The following is a 17,466-nucleotide window of genomic DNA, read 5'->3' as shown; positions in this document are numbered from 1 at the left end:
AGTGGAAGGATGGGTTGGCAAGTTTGCTGATGACACAAAGGTTGGTGGGGTTGTGGATAGTGTAGAGGGATGTCAGCAGTTGCAAGGAGACATAGATAAGATGCAAGACTGGCCGGAGAAGTGGCAGATGGACTTCAATCCAGATAAGTGTGTGGTGGTTCATTTTGGCAGGTCGAATAGGATGGAAGAATATAATATTAAGGGTAAGACGCTTGGCAGTGTGGAAGAACAGAGGGATCTTGGGGTCTGGGTTCATAGGACGCTCAAAGCGGCGTCGCAGGTAGAGGCTGTGGTTAAGAAGGCGTATGGAATACTGGCCTTCATCAATAGAGGAATTGAGTTTAGAAATCGGGAGATGCTGCTGCAGCTGTATAGTACCCTGGTCAGACCCCACCTGGAGTACTGTGCCCAGTTCTGGTCGCCTCATTACAGAAAGGATGTGGAAGCCATAGAACGGGTGCAGAGGAGATTTACGAGGATGTTGCCGGGATTAAGTGGTATGTCTTATGAGGATAGGTTGAGAGAGCAAGGTCTATTCTCCTTGGAGAGGCGAAGGATGAGAGGTGACCTGATAGAGGTGTATAACATGTTGAGAGGTATTGATAGAGTGGATTCTCAGGCTTTTACCCAGGGCTGAAATGGTTGTCACGAGAGGCCACAGGTTTAGGGTGCTGGGGAGTAGGTATAGAGGAGATGTTAGGGGTAAGTTTTTCATTCAGAGGGTGGTGGGTGCATGGAATCGGCTGCCGGTAGTGGTGGTGGAAGCGGATTCGATTGAGTCTTTTCAGAGACTTTTGGATAGGTTCATGGAGGTTAGTAAGATAGAGGGTTATAGATGAGCCGAGAATGTAAGGAAATTGTTCGGCGCAACTTGTGGGCCGAAGGCCTGTTTGTGCTGTAGCTTTTCTATGTTCTAATGCTCCTGTGAACCACCTTAGGTTGTTTTATTAAGTTAAAGGTATTGTATAAATACAAGTTGTTGTAGTGTTGGCAAAAGAATGAAATGTATTGAGTTTCTGTTCTGGGACCGATCCAGCTTTTAATGAAACACATTTTGGGGGGGAGCTCAGGTTTTGGCAATACCAGCTCCCCCCCACCCCCGCTCCAAGGATTCTAGAGCCTCCAGAGATTTCTAGTCCCCCACAGCAAGAGGTTTTGCCCCCCCCCTCCCCCCCCCGCCCTCACCAGGAGGTTTCTAGTCCTCCCCCACCACACCAGGTTTCTAGTTCCCCCCAATCCCTCCCCCCCAGGAGATTTCTAGTTCCACCGCTCCCCCCTCCCCTCAACACGAGGAGGATTCTAGTCCCTACCCCCCCACACCAGGAGATTTCTAGTTTCTGCTCCCCAACCAGTAGGTTTCAAGTCCCCCTCCCCACCAGGAGGTTTCTAGTCCCCCCCCCCCTTAGCCAGGGGATTTCTAGTCCATCCATCCCCCCAGCCAGGGAGGTTTCTAGTTCCTGCCTCCCCCCCAGCAGGGAGTTTCTAGTTCCCCCCCCCCCCCCCCCCAACAGCCAGTGAGTTTCTAGTCTCCCCCCCCCCCACCCCACCCAAGGGGTTTCTAGTCCCCCACCTCCCAGCCAGGGGGTTTCTAGTCCCCCACCTCCCAGCCAGGGGGTTTCTAGTCCCCCCCCCCCCCAACAGCCAGGGAGTTTCTAGTCCCCCCCCACCCAGGTGGTTTCTAGTCTCCCCAAACCAGGAGGTTTCTCAAATGTTTCCCAATGTCCTGGGATTAGGGGCAGTCAGCATGGCTTTGTGAGTGGAAAATCATGTCTCATAAATTTGATTGAGTTTTTTTGAAGGGGTAACGAAGAAGGTAGATGAGGGCAGTGCAGTTGATGTTGTTTACGTGGACTTTAGCAAGGCCTTTGACAAGGTACCACATGGTAGGTTGTTGCATAAGGTTAAATCTCACAGGATCCAGGGTGAGGGGTATCTAAATGGATACAAAATTGGCTTCTTGACAGAAGCCAGAGGGTGGTTGTAGAGAGTTGCTTTTCAAACTGGTGGCCTGTGACCAGCGGTGTGCCTCAGGGATCAGTGCTGGGCCCACTGTTATTTGTCACCTAAATTAATGACTTGGATGAGAATATAGGAGGCATAGTTAATATGTTTGCAGATGACACCAAGATTGGTGGCATAGAGGACAGTGAAGAAGGTTATCTCCAATTGCAACAGGATCTTGATCAATTGGGCCAGTGGACTGATGAATGGCAGATGGAGTTTAATTTAGATAAATGCGAGGCGATGCATTTTGGTAGATTGAACCAGGGCAGGACTTACTCAGTTAATGGTAGGGCATTGGGGAGAGTTACAGAACAAAGAGATCTAGGGGTAGAGGTTCATAGCTCCTTGAAAGTGGAGTCACAAGTGGACAGAGTGTTGAAGAAGGCATTCGGCATGCTTGGTTTCATTGGTCAGAACATTGAATACAGGAGTTGGGACATCTTGTTGAAGTTGTACAAGACATTTGGTAAGGCCACACTTGGAATACTGTGTACAGTTCTGATCACCCTATCATAGAAAAGATATTATTAAACTAGAAAGAATGCAGAAGAGATTTACTAAGATGCTACTGGGACTTGATGGTTTGAGCTATAAGGAGAGGCTGGATAGACTGGGACTTTTTTCTCTGGGGCGTAGAAGGCTCAGGGGTGATCTTATAGAGGTCTATAAAATAATGAGGGGCATAGATCAGCTAGATAGTCAATATTTTTTCCCAAAGATAGGGGAGTCTAAAACTAGAGGGCATAGGTTTAAGGTGAGAGGGGAGAGATACAAAAGGGTCCAACGGGGCAATTCTTTCACACAGAGGGCGGTGAGTGTCTGGAACAAGCTGCCAGAGGTAGTAGTAGAGGCGGGTACAATTTTGTCTTTTAAAAAGCGTTTAGACAGTTACATGGGTAAGATGGGATATGGGCCAAATGCGGACAATTGGGACTAGCTTAATAGTTTAAAAAAAAGGGCGGCATGGACAAGTTGGGCCGAAGGGCCTGTTTCCATGCTGCCTCACAGCACCAGGGACTTGGGTTCAATTCCAGCCTTGGATGATTGTCTGTCTGGAACAAAGAACAATACAGCACAGGAACAGGCCCATTGGCCCTCCAAGCCCGTGCCGCTCCCTGGTCCAAACTAGACCATTCTTTTGTATCCCTCCATTCCCACTCCGTTCATATGGCTATCTAGATAAGTCTTAAACGTTCCCAGTGTGTCCGCCTCCACCACCTTGCCCGGCAGCGCATTCCAGGCCCCCACCACCCTCTGTGTAAAATATGTCCTTCTGATATCTGTGTTAAACCTCCCCCCCTTCACCTTGAACCTATGACCCCTCGTGAACGTCACCACCGACCTGGGGAAAAGCTTCCCACCGTTCACCCTATCTATGCCTTTCATAATTTTATACACCTCTATTAAGTCTCCCCTCATCCTCCGACTTTCCAGGGAGAACAACCCCGGTTTACCCAATCTCTCCTCATAACTAAGCCCCTCCATACCAGGCAACATCCTGGTAAGCCTCCTCTGCACTCTCTCCAAAGCCTCCACATCCTTCTGGTAGTGTGGCGACCAGAATTGGACGCAGTATTCCAAATGCGGCCGAACCAACGTTCTATACATCTGCAACATCAGACCCCAACTTTTATACTCTATGCCCCGTCCTATAAAGTGCCTTCTTCACCACCTTCTCCACCTGAGACGTCACCTTCAAGGATCTGTGGACTTGCACACCCAGGTCCCTCTGCATATCTACACCCTTTATGGTTCTGCCATTTATCGTATAGCTCCTCCCTACATTATTTCTACCAAAATGCATCACTTCGCATTTATCAGGATTGAACTCCATCTGCCATTTCTTTGCCCAAATTTCCAGCCTATCTATATCCTTCTGTAGTTTCTGACAATGCTCCTCACTATCTGCAAGTCCTGCCAATTTTGTGTCGTCCGCAAACTTACTGATCACCCCAGTTACACCTTCTTCCAGATCGTTTATATAAATCACAAACAGCAGAGGTCCCAATACAGAGCCCTGCGGAACACCACTAGTCACAGGCCTCCAGCCGGAAAAAGACCCTTCCACTACCACCCTCTGTCTTCTGTGACCAAGCCAGTTCTCCACCCATCTAGCCACCTCCCCCTTTATCCCATGAGATCCAACCTTTTTCACCAGCCTACCAAGTCTGTATGTTGTCCCTGTGGCTATGTGGGTTTCCTCCGGATGCTCCGGTTTTCTCCTACAGTCCAAAGATGTGCAGTTTAGGTGGATTAGCCATGGTTAAAAGAAATGTCCCTTAATGTCCCAAGATGTGCAGATTTGATAGATTAGCCATGACAAATGTGTGGGGTGATAGGCATAGGGCAGGGGGAAGGGGTTTGGGTAAAATACTCTGTCAGAGTTGGTGTAGACTTGATGGGTCAAATGGCCTCTTTCTGCACTGAAGGGATTCTATGACATGCCTTTAGGGATTCTGTGGAGATCGGGTATGTTGAGACTGCTGTCTGAAAGGGTTTCAGGCCTTCAATAAAAAACTGAATCTCCACCTGGGAAATACAGAAAGCTGTGGGACTCCTTATTTTAATGCTATATATGCTAGGGTGGGCATGTTCATAGTTTTGTATGGCGCTCCTTCATTACATTGACCATTTAAAGTGAATATTGCGTAGCTGTTTGAAGTATCACTTGCCTGTGAATTAGTATTTGAACTATGTTGAGTATTGTTTATTTGTTACAGTGAAGGATTCATAAATCTTGTCAATCAGTTTCTTTCAGAAGTCAGAAGGGAAAATTCTTCCTAAGTTATTAGACTCTATTAGGATGAGAACACCTTCACCTCAGAGCCAGAGGGAGAAGCCGGCACTCGACTGAAGGGAGATGTTGGGCGGCTACTTCGTTCTGGAAGTTCAAAGGCCAAGTCCCGGCGAGCATCTCTACATCGCCTTTTCTTCTCTGCATCCAGATCTTTGGCTTCAGCCCCCGAGTGTGTTTCAGTCTTGGTCAGGACACCAGTTAGGAAATCACCAATTTCATCCTGAGGTTAAAAAAAATCCACAAAGGCTGTCAATAATTTCTCATGACATACTGTCCATAGGAGGGGAGATGAGGGATAAAACCTCTGGGACGGGGTGGAACCCTCATGGCTTTGTTTTGCCATAATGTCATGGGCTGCCTAAGAAAAAACAATGTGGAGCAAGAGCATTTGAGCAACAGTATGTGAGACAATGCAGTCAGTGTGTGATTGTAATACTTATGTCAGAATCTACGTGTAAGTGACAAGTGTGTCATCATCTACATGTGAGTGTATGTCAAGAGGTTACATGTGACAGTCTGAGTATCTCAATCTATTTGTCAGTGAGAGTGGACATGTGTTAGGAGTCTATGTGAGTGTCAAGACTACATATGAGTGAGTGCACGCTTGTCAGGCTCCCTAACAGGGAGAGTGTGTCTTCCAGAATCCCTTAGCGAGTGCGAGTACCTGGATACACCTGTCCACCATGCTCTGCGTTAGACCTTCCATCTTCTTCTTTGCTTTGCTGATCCTGCAGTGAAGAAACAGGGTAAGATTTATACGTAGTCCAAATTATTTTCCAGACTCTTCCTTTCCCTCCCATCAACAACCGTTCTTGGGCATATCCTCCTCTTCACCTGGGTTCGATATGGCAGGAGCAGAGAATGGTTCTTTCTGGCTCCATGTGGGACTTAACGTGTCACAGAGTATTCTGACAGCAAATTTAAATGGCTTTGCTCTTGAGGTGTGACAGGAAAATGTGAACACTAGTGACCTGCTAGAGCTTGCAAAGGGAAGAGTAACTCTGGCAACAAGTCTTTCCATAGCTCTGTATGAGTTACACAAAAAACTATTGGAACGAGTTTTCAGCCAGAAGCTCCAGCAGCCTATTTCAAGTCTAGCTTGTGAGGAAACCCACGCAGACACGGGGAGAACATGCAGACTCCATACAGACAGTGACCCAGCCAGGAATCAAACCCGGGTCCCTGGCGCTGTGAGGCAGCAGTGCTAACCACTGTGCCACCCTGGTGAGACCGCATCTGGTGCGTTGTGCACAGTATTGGTCTCCTTATTTAAGGAAGGATGTAAACACATTCCGAACAGTTCAGAGTTGGTTTGTTAGACTAATATTTGGAATGGGCAGGTTGCTTTATGAGGAAAGGCTGGACAGGTTAGGTTTGCACTCACTGGAGTTCAGAAGAGTAAGAGGCAACTTGATCAAAACCTTTAAGATGCTGAGAGGTATTGGCAGGGTGGATGTGAAGAGGATGTTTCCCCTTGCGGGAGTACCTAGAACAAGGGGTCACTGTTTAAAAACAAGGGGTCACTCACGTAAACCAGATGAGAAAATTTTTCTCTGAGGTCATAAGTCTCCGGAATTCTCTTCCTCAAAACGCAAGAGAACCAGAATCTTTGAATATTTTTAAAGCAGAGCCAGATAGATTCTTTATTAACACAATGGTGAAAAGTTAGCAGTAGGGAGGAATGTGGGTTTAAGGTTACAAGCAGATCAGCCATGATCTCACTGAATGCTCGAGTGAACTATTCCTACTCCTAATCCCTATGTTTGTATGCAGCAGTCCCTCAGCTCTCACCCTGAGCACAGGCTCAGCACTGATCTTCCTGTGGCAGAGCTCCCTCAGTGTCAACCTGAGCTCCCTCAGTGTCAACCCTCCAACACTGAGCTCCCTCAGTGTCAACCCTCCAACACTGAGCTCCCTCAGTGTCAACCCTCCAACACTGAGCTCCCTCAGTGTCAACCCTCCAACACTGAGCTCCCTCAGTGTCAATCCTCCAACACTGAGCTCCCTCAGTGTCAACCCTCCAACACTGAGCTCCCTCAGTGTCAATCCTCCAACACTGAGCTCCCTCAGTGTCAACCCTCCAACACTGAGCTCCCCCAGTGTCAACCCTCCAACACTGAGCTCCCTCAGTATTGACCCGACAGTGCCACACTTGCTCAGTACTCACTCTCTGATAATGCAGCAATCGCCCACCACTGCACTGGGAACTTAAGAGTCATAGAGCTTACAGCATGGAAACTGGCCATTCGACCCAACTTGTCCATGCCGCCCTTTTTTTTTTAAAACCCCTAAACTAATTCCAATTGCCCGCATTTGGCCCATATCTCTCTCTACCCATCGTACCCATATAACTACCTAAATGCTTTTTAAAAGATAAAATTGTACCCGCCTCTACTACTACCTCTGGCAGTTTGTTCCAGACACTCACCACCCTCTGTGTGAAAGAATTGTCCCTCTGGACACTTTTGTATCTCTCCCCTCTCACCTTAAACCTATGCCCTCTAGTTTTAGACTCCCCTATCTTTGGGAAAAGATATTGACTATCTAGCTGATCTATGCCCCTCATTATTTTATAGACCTCTATAAGGTCACCCCTCAGCCTCCTACGCTCCAGAGGAAAAAGTCCCAGTCTATTCAGCCTCTCCTTATAACTCAATCATCAAGTCCCGGTAGCATCCTAGTAAATCTTTTCTGCACTCTTTCTAGTTTAATAATATCCTTTCTATAATAGGGTGACCAGAATTGCACACAGTATTCCAAGTGTGGCCTTACCAATGTCTTGTACAACTTTAACAAGACGTCCCAACTCATGTATTCAATGTTCTGACCGACGAAACCAAGCGTGCCGAATGCCTTCTTCACCACTCTGTCCACCTGTGACTCCACTTTCAAGGAGCTATGAACCTCTACCCCTAGATCTCTTTGTTCTGTAACTCTCCCCAATGCCCTACCATTAACTGAGTAAGTCCTGCCCTGGTTCAATCTACCAAAATGCATCACCTCGCATTTGTCTAAATTAAACTCCATCTGCCATTCGTCAGCCCACTGGCCCAATTGATCAAGATCCCGCTGCAATTGGAGATAACTTTCGTCAATGTCCACCATGCCACCAATCTTGTTGTCATCTGCAAACTTACTAACCATGCCCCCCATATTCTCATCCAAATCATTAATATAAATGACAAATAACAGTGGGCCCAGCACTGATCCCTGAGGCACACCGCTGGTCACAGGCCTCCAGTTTGAAAAACAACTCTCTACAGCCACCCTCTGGCTTCTGCCAAGAAGCCAATTTTGTATCCATTTAGATCCCTCACCCTGGATCCTGTGAGATTTAACCTTATGCAACAACCTACCATGCGGTAGTAAAACATCATTTATTACTATGCTCACATTTTTGATATGGGACTTCAATCCACGAACCTCTGACTCGGGACATAGTGCTACCACTGAGCCACTGAATGAAAGAAAAGGATGAGAGGTCAAGTTGCATTGTATACCTCAGATTGTCGTCTGCCCCTCCAATTATCACCATACTGTTTTCAGCTCGAAGTTTCTCCCGGAAATCCTCAATGGTGTCAGCACTGCACTGCACTGAGTTCTGCCCGATCACAAATAACACCGGGGTCTTCATATCAAGCAGCGGGTCGTCAACATCCTGAAGGGAAAAGTGCAGGCATTTAATATCAGTGTCAAAGTGGAGCGTGTGCCTCAGACATTCCATGAATCATTAGGTGTAGTTCCCCTTTGGCAAATTGCGGGACTAATGTGCCGGCAGCACCTAATCTCTGGAATTCATAGGAACAAGAGTAAACCATTCAGCTCCGTAAGCCTGTTCCCACCATTCAATCAGTATGATATTACAGACAACTGTTTTTAAAGCGTCTTTCCGTTTTCAAACATTTACACCGTTGAAAAAAGCCTTTATCAAAACAGAGGAGTGGACAGATAACCTGGCATCTTTGGTGGTTTTACAAACAGTATCACTGAAGCTGGCTACGAAAAGTTATTAAAAAATGCAGACTCCCCCAGGGGCGTCCACTGATATCTGAAAGTGTGAAGGACCATTTTACTTCTGGGAGAATATGGGATCGGAAGGACTTCTTCAAACACTGCAATTTAATGGATTTATTTGCTCTGTGATACAAGTACTCGCCGAGATTAAAATAACAGTCATTTTGTGTTTTTGGATTATAAATTGGGCTGTCTGTAAGTCATTTTGATGTGGTAATTCGGAGGGAGAATACCAGCAGACAGCTCAGAGCTAAAACATAACTCAGAGCTGGGGTTCCCTGCCACCTGGTGCTATGAAAAAAGGCGCTCAGAAGAAAAACATCATGGTTTTGTTAAGAAAGGTAAACAGGCAATCTGCAAGTGTTGTACTATCAGAACGTCACTCACGCCCAAACGCTGCTGACTTGCTGAGTCCACTGGTGGAAGCAATCTCCAGAGAATCGACTATACAAGCCATCACAGCTGCTGAATGTGACTTCAAGCTCTTCACTTCAGAAAGAGGGAATTCAAAGCTATGAACCCACGATGACATTTCACAGATTAATTTGAAATTTCATCTTCAAGTATTCTTTCTTCTTTATTTGCACCTAATCTTTGTATCTGTATTTTAATTAATAACTTTATTACTTCTTACTTTTCAGATAATTTTCTGCTGAATTATTTTTAATTGAATTGCTGATAAATTAAAAGGGGGCTGCATACACACACAAATTCTTAGCTCATGGACCAGTTTAAGGAAACACGTTTTACGTGGTCTTGACAGTGGTGATGTGTGATCTAAATATCTATTTCTGCTCCATATCCCTGGATACCTCCGAGTTCTGAAAAATTATCACCAATTTAAATTTCACGAACAATTGCCATTTTTGGAAGAGTTCCACATGAAAACTATCCTTTTTGTGTCGAGTGTTTCCTGTTTTCACTTCCGTGAGATTTAGCTTGAGTAGTTATGAATGCCCCATGAATCTTACATTACTCAACCACCAGAAATGGTTGGAATCTAACCTGTTTCTGTTATTGGGTTAAAAAGGTTGATTCACAAATCCCCCTATCCTTCTGTTTTGCAAGTAACAGAACCATAATTTGTACAATCTCTCCACTTCATGAAATCCTTGATTGACCTACTCTGCATTCCCCTCAAGGCCAATAATGTCCTTCCCAACATGTGGCACCTTGAGCGGAGAACTCCGGGTTTGGTCTAAACAGGCGTTGGGGTCCCTGGGATAACAAATTCAGAACTTTATTCTTGTTTTTGGTTTTAAAATAGACTCCCTGTTGAACCAAACAAATCACATGACCTTTGTCCCCGCAGCTGCCACCCCACCAGAAGCTAAAAGAGGAAATTAATTATTTTCTTGGCACACACCTCATTGGACAGACCGCTTGCAATCACAGAAACCAGGATATTTACACTTTGAAACTGTTTCTGTTTCACATCTCTTCCTCTTTAACACCACGTTGAATTCAATCATATGGTTGCCATTAGATGAATGTTCACAAACCATGTGGCTGTTATCTAGATGGAACTGAATAGTCTTGCTCGCGACAGGCAGCATGGTTTTGTACATGGGAGGTCATGTCTCACTAATTTGATCGAGTTTTTTGAGGAGGTGACAAAAAGATTGATAAGGGAAGGGCTGTGGATGTTGTCTACATGGACTTTAGTAAAGCATTCGACAAAGTCCCTTGTGGCAGGCTGGTGGAAAAGATTAAATTACACGGGATCAGGGGTGAACTAACTAGATGGATTCAGAACTGGCTTGGCCATAGAAGACAGAGGTAGCGGTGGGTGTTTTTCTAAATGGAAGCCTGTAACTAGTGATGTTCCGTAGAGATCAGTGCTGGGGCCTCGGCTGTTTGTAATATATATAAATGACTTGGAAGAAAACGTTGCTGGTCTGATTAGCAAGTTTGAGGATGATACTAAGATTGGCGAAGTTGCAGATAGTGATGAAGATTGTCAGAGAATACAGCAGGATATCGATAGGCTGGAAAATTGGGCAGAGAAAATCCCCATTACAAGGGAGGAAGTGTTAGGTTTTTTAGAGAATATAAAGACGACAAATCCCCAGGGCCTGATGGAATCTATCCCAGGCTGCTCAGGGAGACAAGAGATGAAATCGCTGGGCCTCTGACACAAATCTTTGTCTCGTCACTGGACACAGGTGAGGTCCCAGAGGATTGGAGGATAGCTAATGTGATCCCGTTATTTAAGAAGGGTAGGAAGGATAACCTGGGAAATTATAGGCCGGTGAGGTCTGTGGTAAGGAAGTTGTTGGAGAGGATTCTTAGAGATAGGATGTATGCGCATTTAGAAAGGAATAAACTTATTAACGATAGTCAGCATGGTTTTGTGAGAGGGAGGTCATGCCTCACTAACCTAGTGGAGTTTTTTGAAGAAGTGACTAGAATGGTTGACGAGGGAAGGGCCGTGGATGTCGTCTATATGGCTTTAGTAAAGCATTTGACAAAGTACCTCATGGTAGGTTGGTGCAAAAGGTTGGATTTCATGGGATAAAGGGGGAGGTGGCTCGATGGGTGGAGAACTGGCTTGGTCACAGAAGACAGAGGGTGGTAGTGGAAGAGTCTTTTTCCGGCTGGAGGCCTGTGACTAATGGTGTTCCGCAGGGCTCTGTATTGGGACCTCTGCTCTGTTTGTGATTTATATAAACGATCTGGGAGAAGGTGTAACTGGGGTAATCAGTAAGTTTGTGGACGACACGAAATTGGCAGGACTTGCAGATAGTGAGGAACATTGTCAGAGGCTACAGAAGGATATAGATAGGCTGGAAATTTGGGCAAAGAAATGGCAGATGGAGTTCAATCCAGATAAATGCGAAAAGTGATGCATTTTGGTAGAGCAAATGTAGAGGGGAGCTATACAATAAATGGCAGAACCATAAAGGGTGTAGATACGCAGAGGGACCTGGGTGTGCAAGTCCACAGATCCTTGAAGGTGATGTCACAGGTGGAGGTGGTGGTGAAGAAGGCATATGGCATGCTTGCCTTTATAGGACGGGGCATAGAGTATAAAAGTTGGGGTCTGATGTTGCAGATGTATAGAACGTTGGTTCGGCTGCATTTGGAATACTGCGTCCAGTTCTGGTCGCCACACTACCAGAAGGACGTGGAGGTTTTAGAGAGAGTGCAGAGGAGGTTTACCAGGATGTTGCCTGGTATGGAGGGGCTTAGTTATGAGGAGAGATTGGGTAAACTGGGGTTGTTCTCACTGGAAAGACGGAGGATGAGGGGAGACCTAATAGAGGTGTATAAAATTATGAAAGGCATAGATAGGGTGAACGGTGGGAAGCTTTTTCCCAGGTCGGTGGTGACGTTCACGAGGGGTCATAGGTTCGGGGGGGTGGGGGGGAACACGGATATCAGAAGGACATATTTTACACAGAGGGTTGGTGGGGGCCTGGAATGCGCTGCCGGGCAAGGTGGTGGAGGCGGGGACACTGGGAACGTTTAAGACTTATCTAGATAGCCACATGAACGGATTGGGAATGGAGGGATACAAAAGAATGGTCTAGTTTGGACCAGGGAGCGGCATGGGCTTGGAGGGCCAAAGGGCCTGTTCCGGTGCTGTATTGTTCTTTGTTCTAGAAATGGCAGATGGAATTTAATCCAGACAAATGCGAGGTGGTTCATTTTGGTAGATCCAATTCAGGTGGGAGCTATAAAATAAATGGCAGAACAATCAGGAGTATAGACACACAGAGAGATCTGGGAGTACAGGTCCACAGATCCTCAAAAGTATAAAAGTTGGCAAATTATGTTACAGTTGTATAAAACGTTGGTTCGGCCACATTTGGAATACTGTGTCTAATTCTGGTCACCACACTACCAGAAGGATGTGGAGGCTTTGGAAAGAATGCAGAAAAGGTTTACCAGGATGTTGCCTGGTATGAGGAGAGATTGAATAAACTGGGATCCTGTTCCCATTCCCACATGTCTGTCCTTGGCCCGCTGCAATGTTCCAGTGAAGCTCAACGCAAACTAGAGGAACAGCATCTCATCTTCCAGCTGGGCACTTTATAGCCTTCCAGTCTCAACACCAAATTCAACAACTTCAGATGATTTTCTCTACCCCACCTCCACCCCTTTGTCTTCATTTCATTTGATTTTTTACTGTTCTCTACCTCTTATTTCTTTATTGCCTTTCTTTACTTTTCTTTCTCCCCCCCCCACTCTTTCCCCCTATTTTATCGCCCTTTCCTTACCTTTTCTCTGCCTTTGCTTCCCCTTTCCCCCCTTTTCTCAATTTTACCTCTCTCCCACCCATTCCTTCCCTCCCCAACATCTTCATCTGTCACAGTTTACCCTCTGATTTGAGCTTCTCTGCTGTTTGGCCATTCACACCTTTTATTCTCTCTATGGGCTGCCATTAGTAGTATTTTCCCCTGGTTTCTGTGGCTATGACTCATCTTTCATTCCCTCACCCTGCAGTATAAATATCTCCCACTTTCTATGCCTTTTAGCTTTGACAAAGGGTCATCTGGACTCGAAACATCAGCTCTTTTCTCTCCTCACAGATGCTGCCAACATTTTCTCTTTTTTCTCAGATTCCAGCATCCGCAGTAATTTGCTTTTATAAAGTAATTAACTCCTCTGCCATTTCCTGGTTCCCCATTATTATTTCCCGTCTCATTCTAAACTGCCTATATTCACTTTGGCCTCTCTCTTCCTTTTTGTATATTTAAATATTTAAAGAGTGTTTATAATGACAATGTAGAGAGCTTTATTCTGTATCTAATCTACTGTACCTTCCCTGAGGATATTTCTTAAAATAAAACCTCTTATTTTCCAACATCAGCACTTAAAACAGATTTTCACTGTTTAAAAATAATTGAAATTATTTGATGCTTACTCCTCTTGGTCCTTCAACAGTGAGTAGAGGAAATCCAAGACAGACGACAGCTGAGACAAACTCCATCATCGAAACCTGAATGGAAACACATCAGCCGGTAACTTCAGACAGCATTCGTGACAGAACCGCAACATTTCAAAAATAAAATACTTCACAGGTTACTAAATTCTACAGGGCCTTCTGAGAAAAGCTTCACAATGCCAAAAAACACTCCTCTGGTGCACAGATTGTACTTTCCCAGGTTACGTGTGTTCTCTAACTCACAATTCACACTGGAAAATATTCATCTGAACAGGAAGGTAGGGATGGAACTCCCTCATGATTGCCCCATAACCTGTCCATACGCTTCACAGCCTTCTACCAAGGATTACCAGCTGCTCTCCATATCAGACATCAATCGTTCACACAGCCCAACTCGAATGTACATGAAGTCGGTCGCATGACCAATTCAAGCATTTTATGGGGTAATGGGTCAAAAATTAAACACAGACACTTAATTGTGAATCTCCTTAAATTATAGGGCAGATCGCAAGAAAGTTCCTGCTGCCCCTGTATCTGGACTACTTCCTACTTCCAAATTTGGACTCATATTACTACCTATTCTGAACATCCATATCGCATTAGTACCTGCTCGGTCCCCCGGACTACTGCCTGTTCCCAATCCCGGACTCCGGATTACTGCCCGTTCTCAGTTCCAGACGGACTCCGGATTACTGCCCGTTCCCTATCCCAGACTCTGGACTACTGCCCATTCCCAATACCAAATTCTGGATTTACTGTCCATTCCCAATCCCAGACTCTGGATTACTGCCCGTTCCCAATCCCAGACTCTGGATTATTGCCCATTCCCAGACTCTGGATTACTGCCCATTCCCAATCCCGGACTCTGGATTACTGCCCATTCCCAATCCCAGACTCTGGATTACTGCCCATTCCCAATCCCAGACTCTGGATTACTGCCCATTCCCAATCCCAGACTCTGGATTACTGCCCATTCCCAATCCCAGACTCTGGATTACTGCCCGTTCCCAATCCCAGACTCTGAATTGCTGCTCATTCACAATCCCAGACTCTGGATTGCTGTCCGTTCCCAGTCCCGGTCACTGGATTTCTGCCCGTTCCCAGTTTCTGGACTCTGGATTTCTGCCTGTTCCCAGTTTCTGGACTCTGGATTGCTGCCCGTTCCCAGTCCCGGTCACTGGATTTCTGCCCATGCCCAATCCCAGACTCTGGATTACTGCCTGTTCCCAATCCCGGACTCTGGATTACTCTCCGTTCCCAGTTTCCGGACTCCAGATTACTGCCTGTTCCCAATCCCAGACTCTGGATTACTGCCCATTCCCAGTCCCGGATCCTCTGGATTTCAGATTCACTGCTGTCCTGGGACTCACTTCTTCCAACTTCTTTCATTTGCTGCAATTCTTCTCCCTTCATAGAATCCTACAGTGCATAAGGAGGCCATTCGGCCCATCGTCTACACCGACCACAATCCCACCCAAGTCCTATTCTTGTAACCCCACATATTTACCTTGCTAATCCCCTGACACTAGGGTCAATTTAGCATGACAAATCAACCTAACCCGCACATCTTTAGACTGTGGGAGGAAACTGGAGCACCCGGAGGAAACCCATGTTGACATGGGGAGAACGTGCAAACTTCACAGTGAGAAGTTGTCAGAAACCCTTCACTTCTTGCTCACTGCTAACTGTTCTCCGAGTTCTGCTGTATAAATTTGAGTTGCTGCCGAGGTTTCTCTCCAACAGCAGTAGGCAGGGCCCAGAGATGGATACTCAGCTGGAGTCGATAACTGACTAAATATCTGAATATCCCCCACCAGAACAAGTCTGACTCAGGCTCCTTACGTGACAAGCTACGAGGGCTCCAACGTTCCAGCCGATCAACACAATTGGCCTGCTCGCAAAGTGAGTCTGCAGCTGTGAGAGAGAGAGATATGGGTTACAATCACTCTGACAGCAGCATATTCAGTGAGACCCTACAGCCTGGAATTAGAGTGTGGTGGAGGCAGATTCAACTTTCAAAAGGGAGCTGGAAAAGCACCAGAAGTCAAAAATATTGCTGGGTTACAGGAAAAGGACAGGGGAATTAGAATTAGTTGATCTGCTGTAGCAGAGAACCAGCATGGGCATTCTGGGCTGAACAGCCTCTTTCAGTGTTGTAGCCATTCTCTGAAAAAACCCCAACGATTGTGTCCCACATCCTGATATTATGGCTCAGTCCACACTCCCTTCCTCTATTGCAGGGTTATATCAGACCTTGTCCCTGCAAGTAACAAGTGACTGAGCCAGTGAGAGTGTGCAAGAAATAGTCAGCAAAGCAGATGGACAAACTGGGGGGCAGGAGGCAGCAGTAGGGAGAACGTGTGTGCAAGGGGGGAAAAAAGTGGGGCAAGCAGGCACCAGACCCAGAAAGAGCCCTGAACCTTCTCAAAAATGGTGAATGGAAGAAATCTGATGGACAGCAGAGGGAGGACAACAGGTGATGGCAGCAGTGTGGGCCTGTGTTGTGCCACCTACCTCATGGACCTTTGCTCGAATCGCTCCAATCATGTGCTCTAGACACTGCATCACATTCACTCCTGAACCTCCAGTTAGGATGTGCATGGTGACTGGGATAACCTGTCGCACAAAAAATACCAATGAAACATCCCTACTGTCCTCCACACCTACCCCCCACTTCCGGGAGTGTTGGGACCTGAAAGGAAACAAGTCAGAGAGGAGGGCAGCAGACAAATACAATCTTAACATGCAGACAGGATGAAATACAGTCTAGCTGCTCAGAAAATACCTCCACAATCCTTCTACCTTCATATCTCTGCCCTCAAGTCACTTGCATCTCTGCTAAAGTCAATAGGTCCTTCCTCAGCACCCTATTCAGGCCCCTCAATTTTGTACAACTTCCCTCAGCCTTCTCTGTTCCAAGGAAAACTACCCGAGCCTATCAAATCTTTCCTCATTGCCGCAATTTTCGAGTCCTGGCAACACTCCTCTGTATTCTCTCTCATGCCATTACATCCTTTCTGCAATGAGGTGATCAGAACAGCACAAGTACTCAAGTTGTGACTAACTAATGTTAGTGTGATAATACCCATGGCCACTGAGCAGCCACTGAGGCTTTTATTCAGCTGCATTAATGTATTAAACCTGGTTTCAACATCCACCTGATCACCCAGAGTCTGACTCTCTGAAACAACTGGCAACTGTCCCCACATCATCAGCATTACCACACTCACAACACGCCCACCTTCCCGGCCGTACTTTCCTCTCCTGCCAATTCTCACCAACAACGCACCCTCTATCTTCCCTGCTCACGCTCTCCCGCTTCCATGCCATCCCTCACTAATAGCTAACCACCCCCACCATCCCCATGGACAGGCCACAGACCTTACAAACGTTCTACTTTCCAAAGCAGCCAATGAAATATTCCGATTCCTGAACTGAACTTTAGGAATAAATACCCCTTGAGCAGCTCGTTGTGGAGGCACCACAGGGACAAACAAGGATCAAGATCCCTGACAAACTTGTTCAGAAGTAAACACAACAAATGTCTTCACAGTGTGATAATAATATTCATAACACAAACCTTTCCCAAACAGGACAACTGAGATAACCAGAAGCGGTTCCTGCGTGATGCAGAGGTCATGTTATTCGTGGGTCCACTGGGAGTGACAAGCAGCAATGGAGAGCCTGGGATCTTACTCTGTAGGAGAAAACAGCAACATCAAAACAATCTTCCAACTGCAATCATCAGACTTGAGCAGAC

The 17,466-nt window shown here is 46.2% G+C and overlaps 1 protein-coding gene across 2 annotated transcripts in view; it reads right to left on the bottom strand.

Moving 5' to 3' along the window:
- kansl3 (KAT8 regulatory NSL complex subunit 3) overlaps positions 1 to 17,466 on the bottom strand; it is a 147,389-nt gene that overhangs the window by 95,075 nt on the left and 34,848 nt on the right. For both annotated transcript variants that reach the window (XM_078239692.1, XM_078239693.1), the window contains exons 6-12: positions 17,287 to 17,403; positions 16,221 to 16,322; positions 15,549 to 15,620; positions 13,686 to 13,760; positions 8,302 to 8,459; positions 5,466 to 5,529; positions 4,824 to 5,021 (exon numbers count right to left, since the gene is read on the bottom strand). In XM_078239692.1, coding sequence (XP_078095818.1) covers positions 4,824 to 5,021; positions 5,466 to 5,529; positions 8,302 to 8,459; positions 13,686 to 13,760; positions 15,549 to 15,620; positions 16,221 to 16,322; positions 17,287 to 17,403 — 786 coding nt within the window. The remainder of the gene's footprint in view (positions 1 to 4,823; positions 5,022 to 5,465; positions 5,530 to 8,301; positions 8,460 to 13,685; positions 13,761 to 15,548; positions 15,621 to 16,220; positions 16,323 to 17,286; positions 17,404 to 17,466) is intronic.

This window comes from Mustelus asterias, chromosome 22 (genome assembly GCF_964213995.1).
Source record: "Mustelus asterias chromosome 22, sMusAst1.hap1.1, whole genome shotgun sequence".
Taxonomy (NCBI): Eukaryota; Metazoa; Chordata; class Chondrichthyes; order Carcharhiniformes; family Triakidae; genus Mustelus; species Mustelus asterias.
The sequence above is the reverse complement of the archived record's forward strand: the minus strand, read 5'-3'. Positions and strand labels throughout refer to the sequence as shown.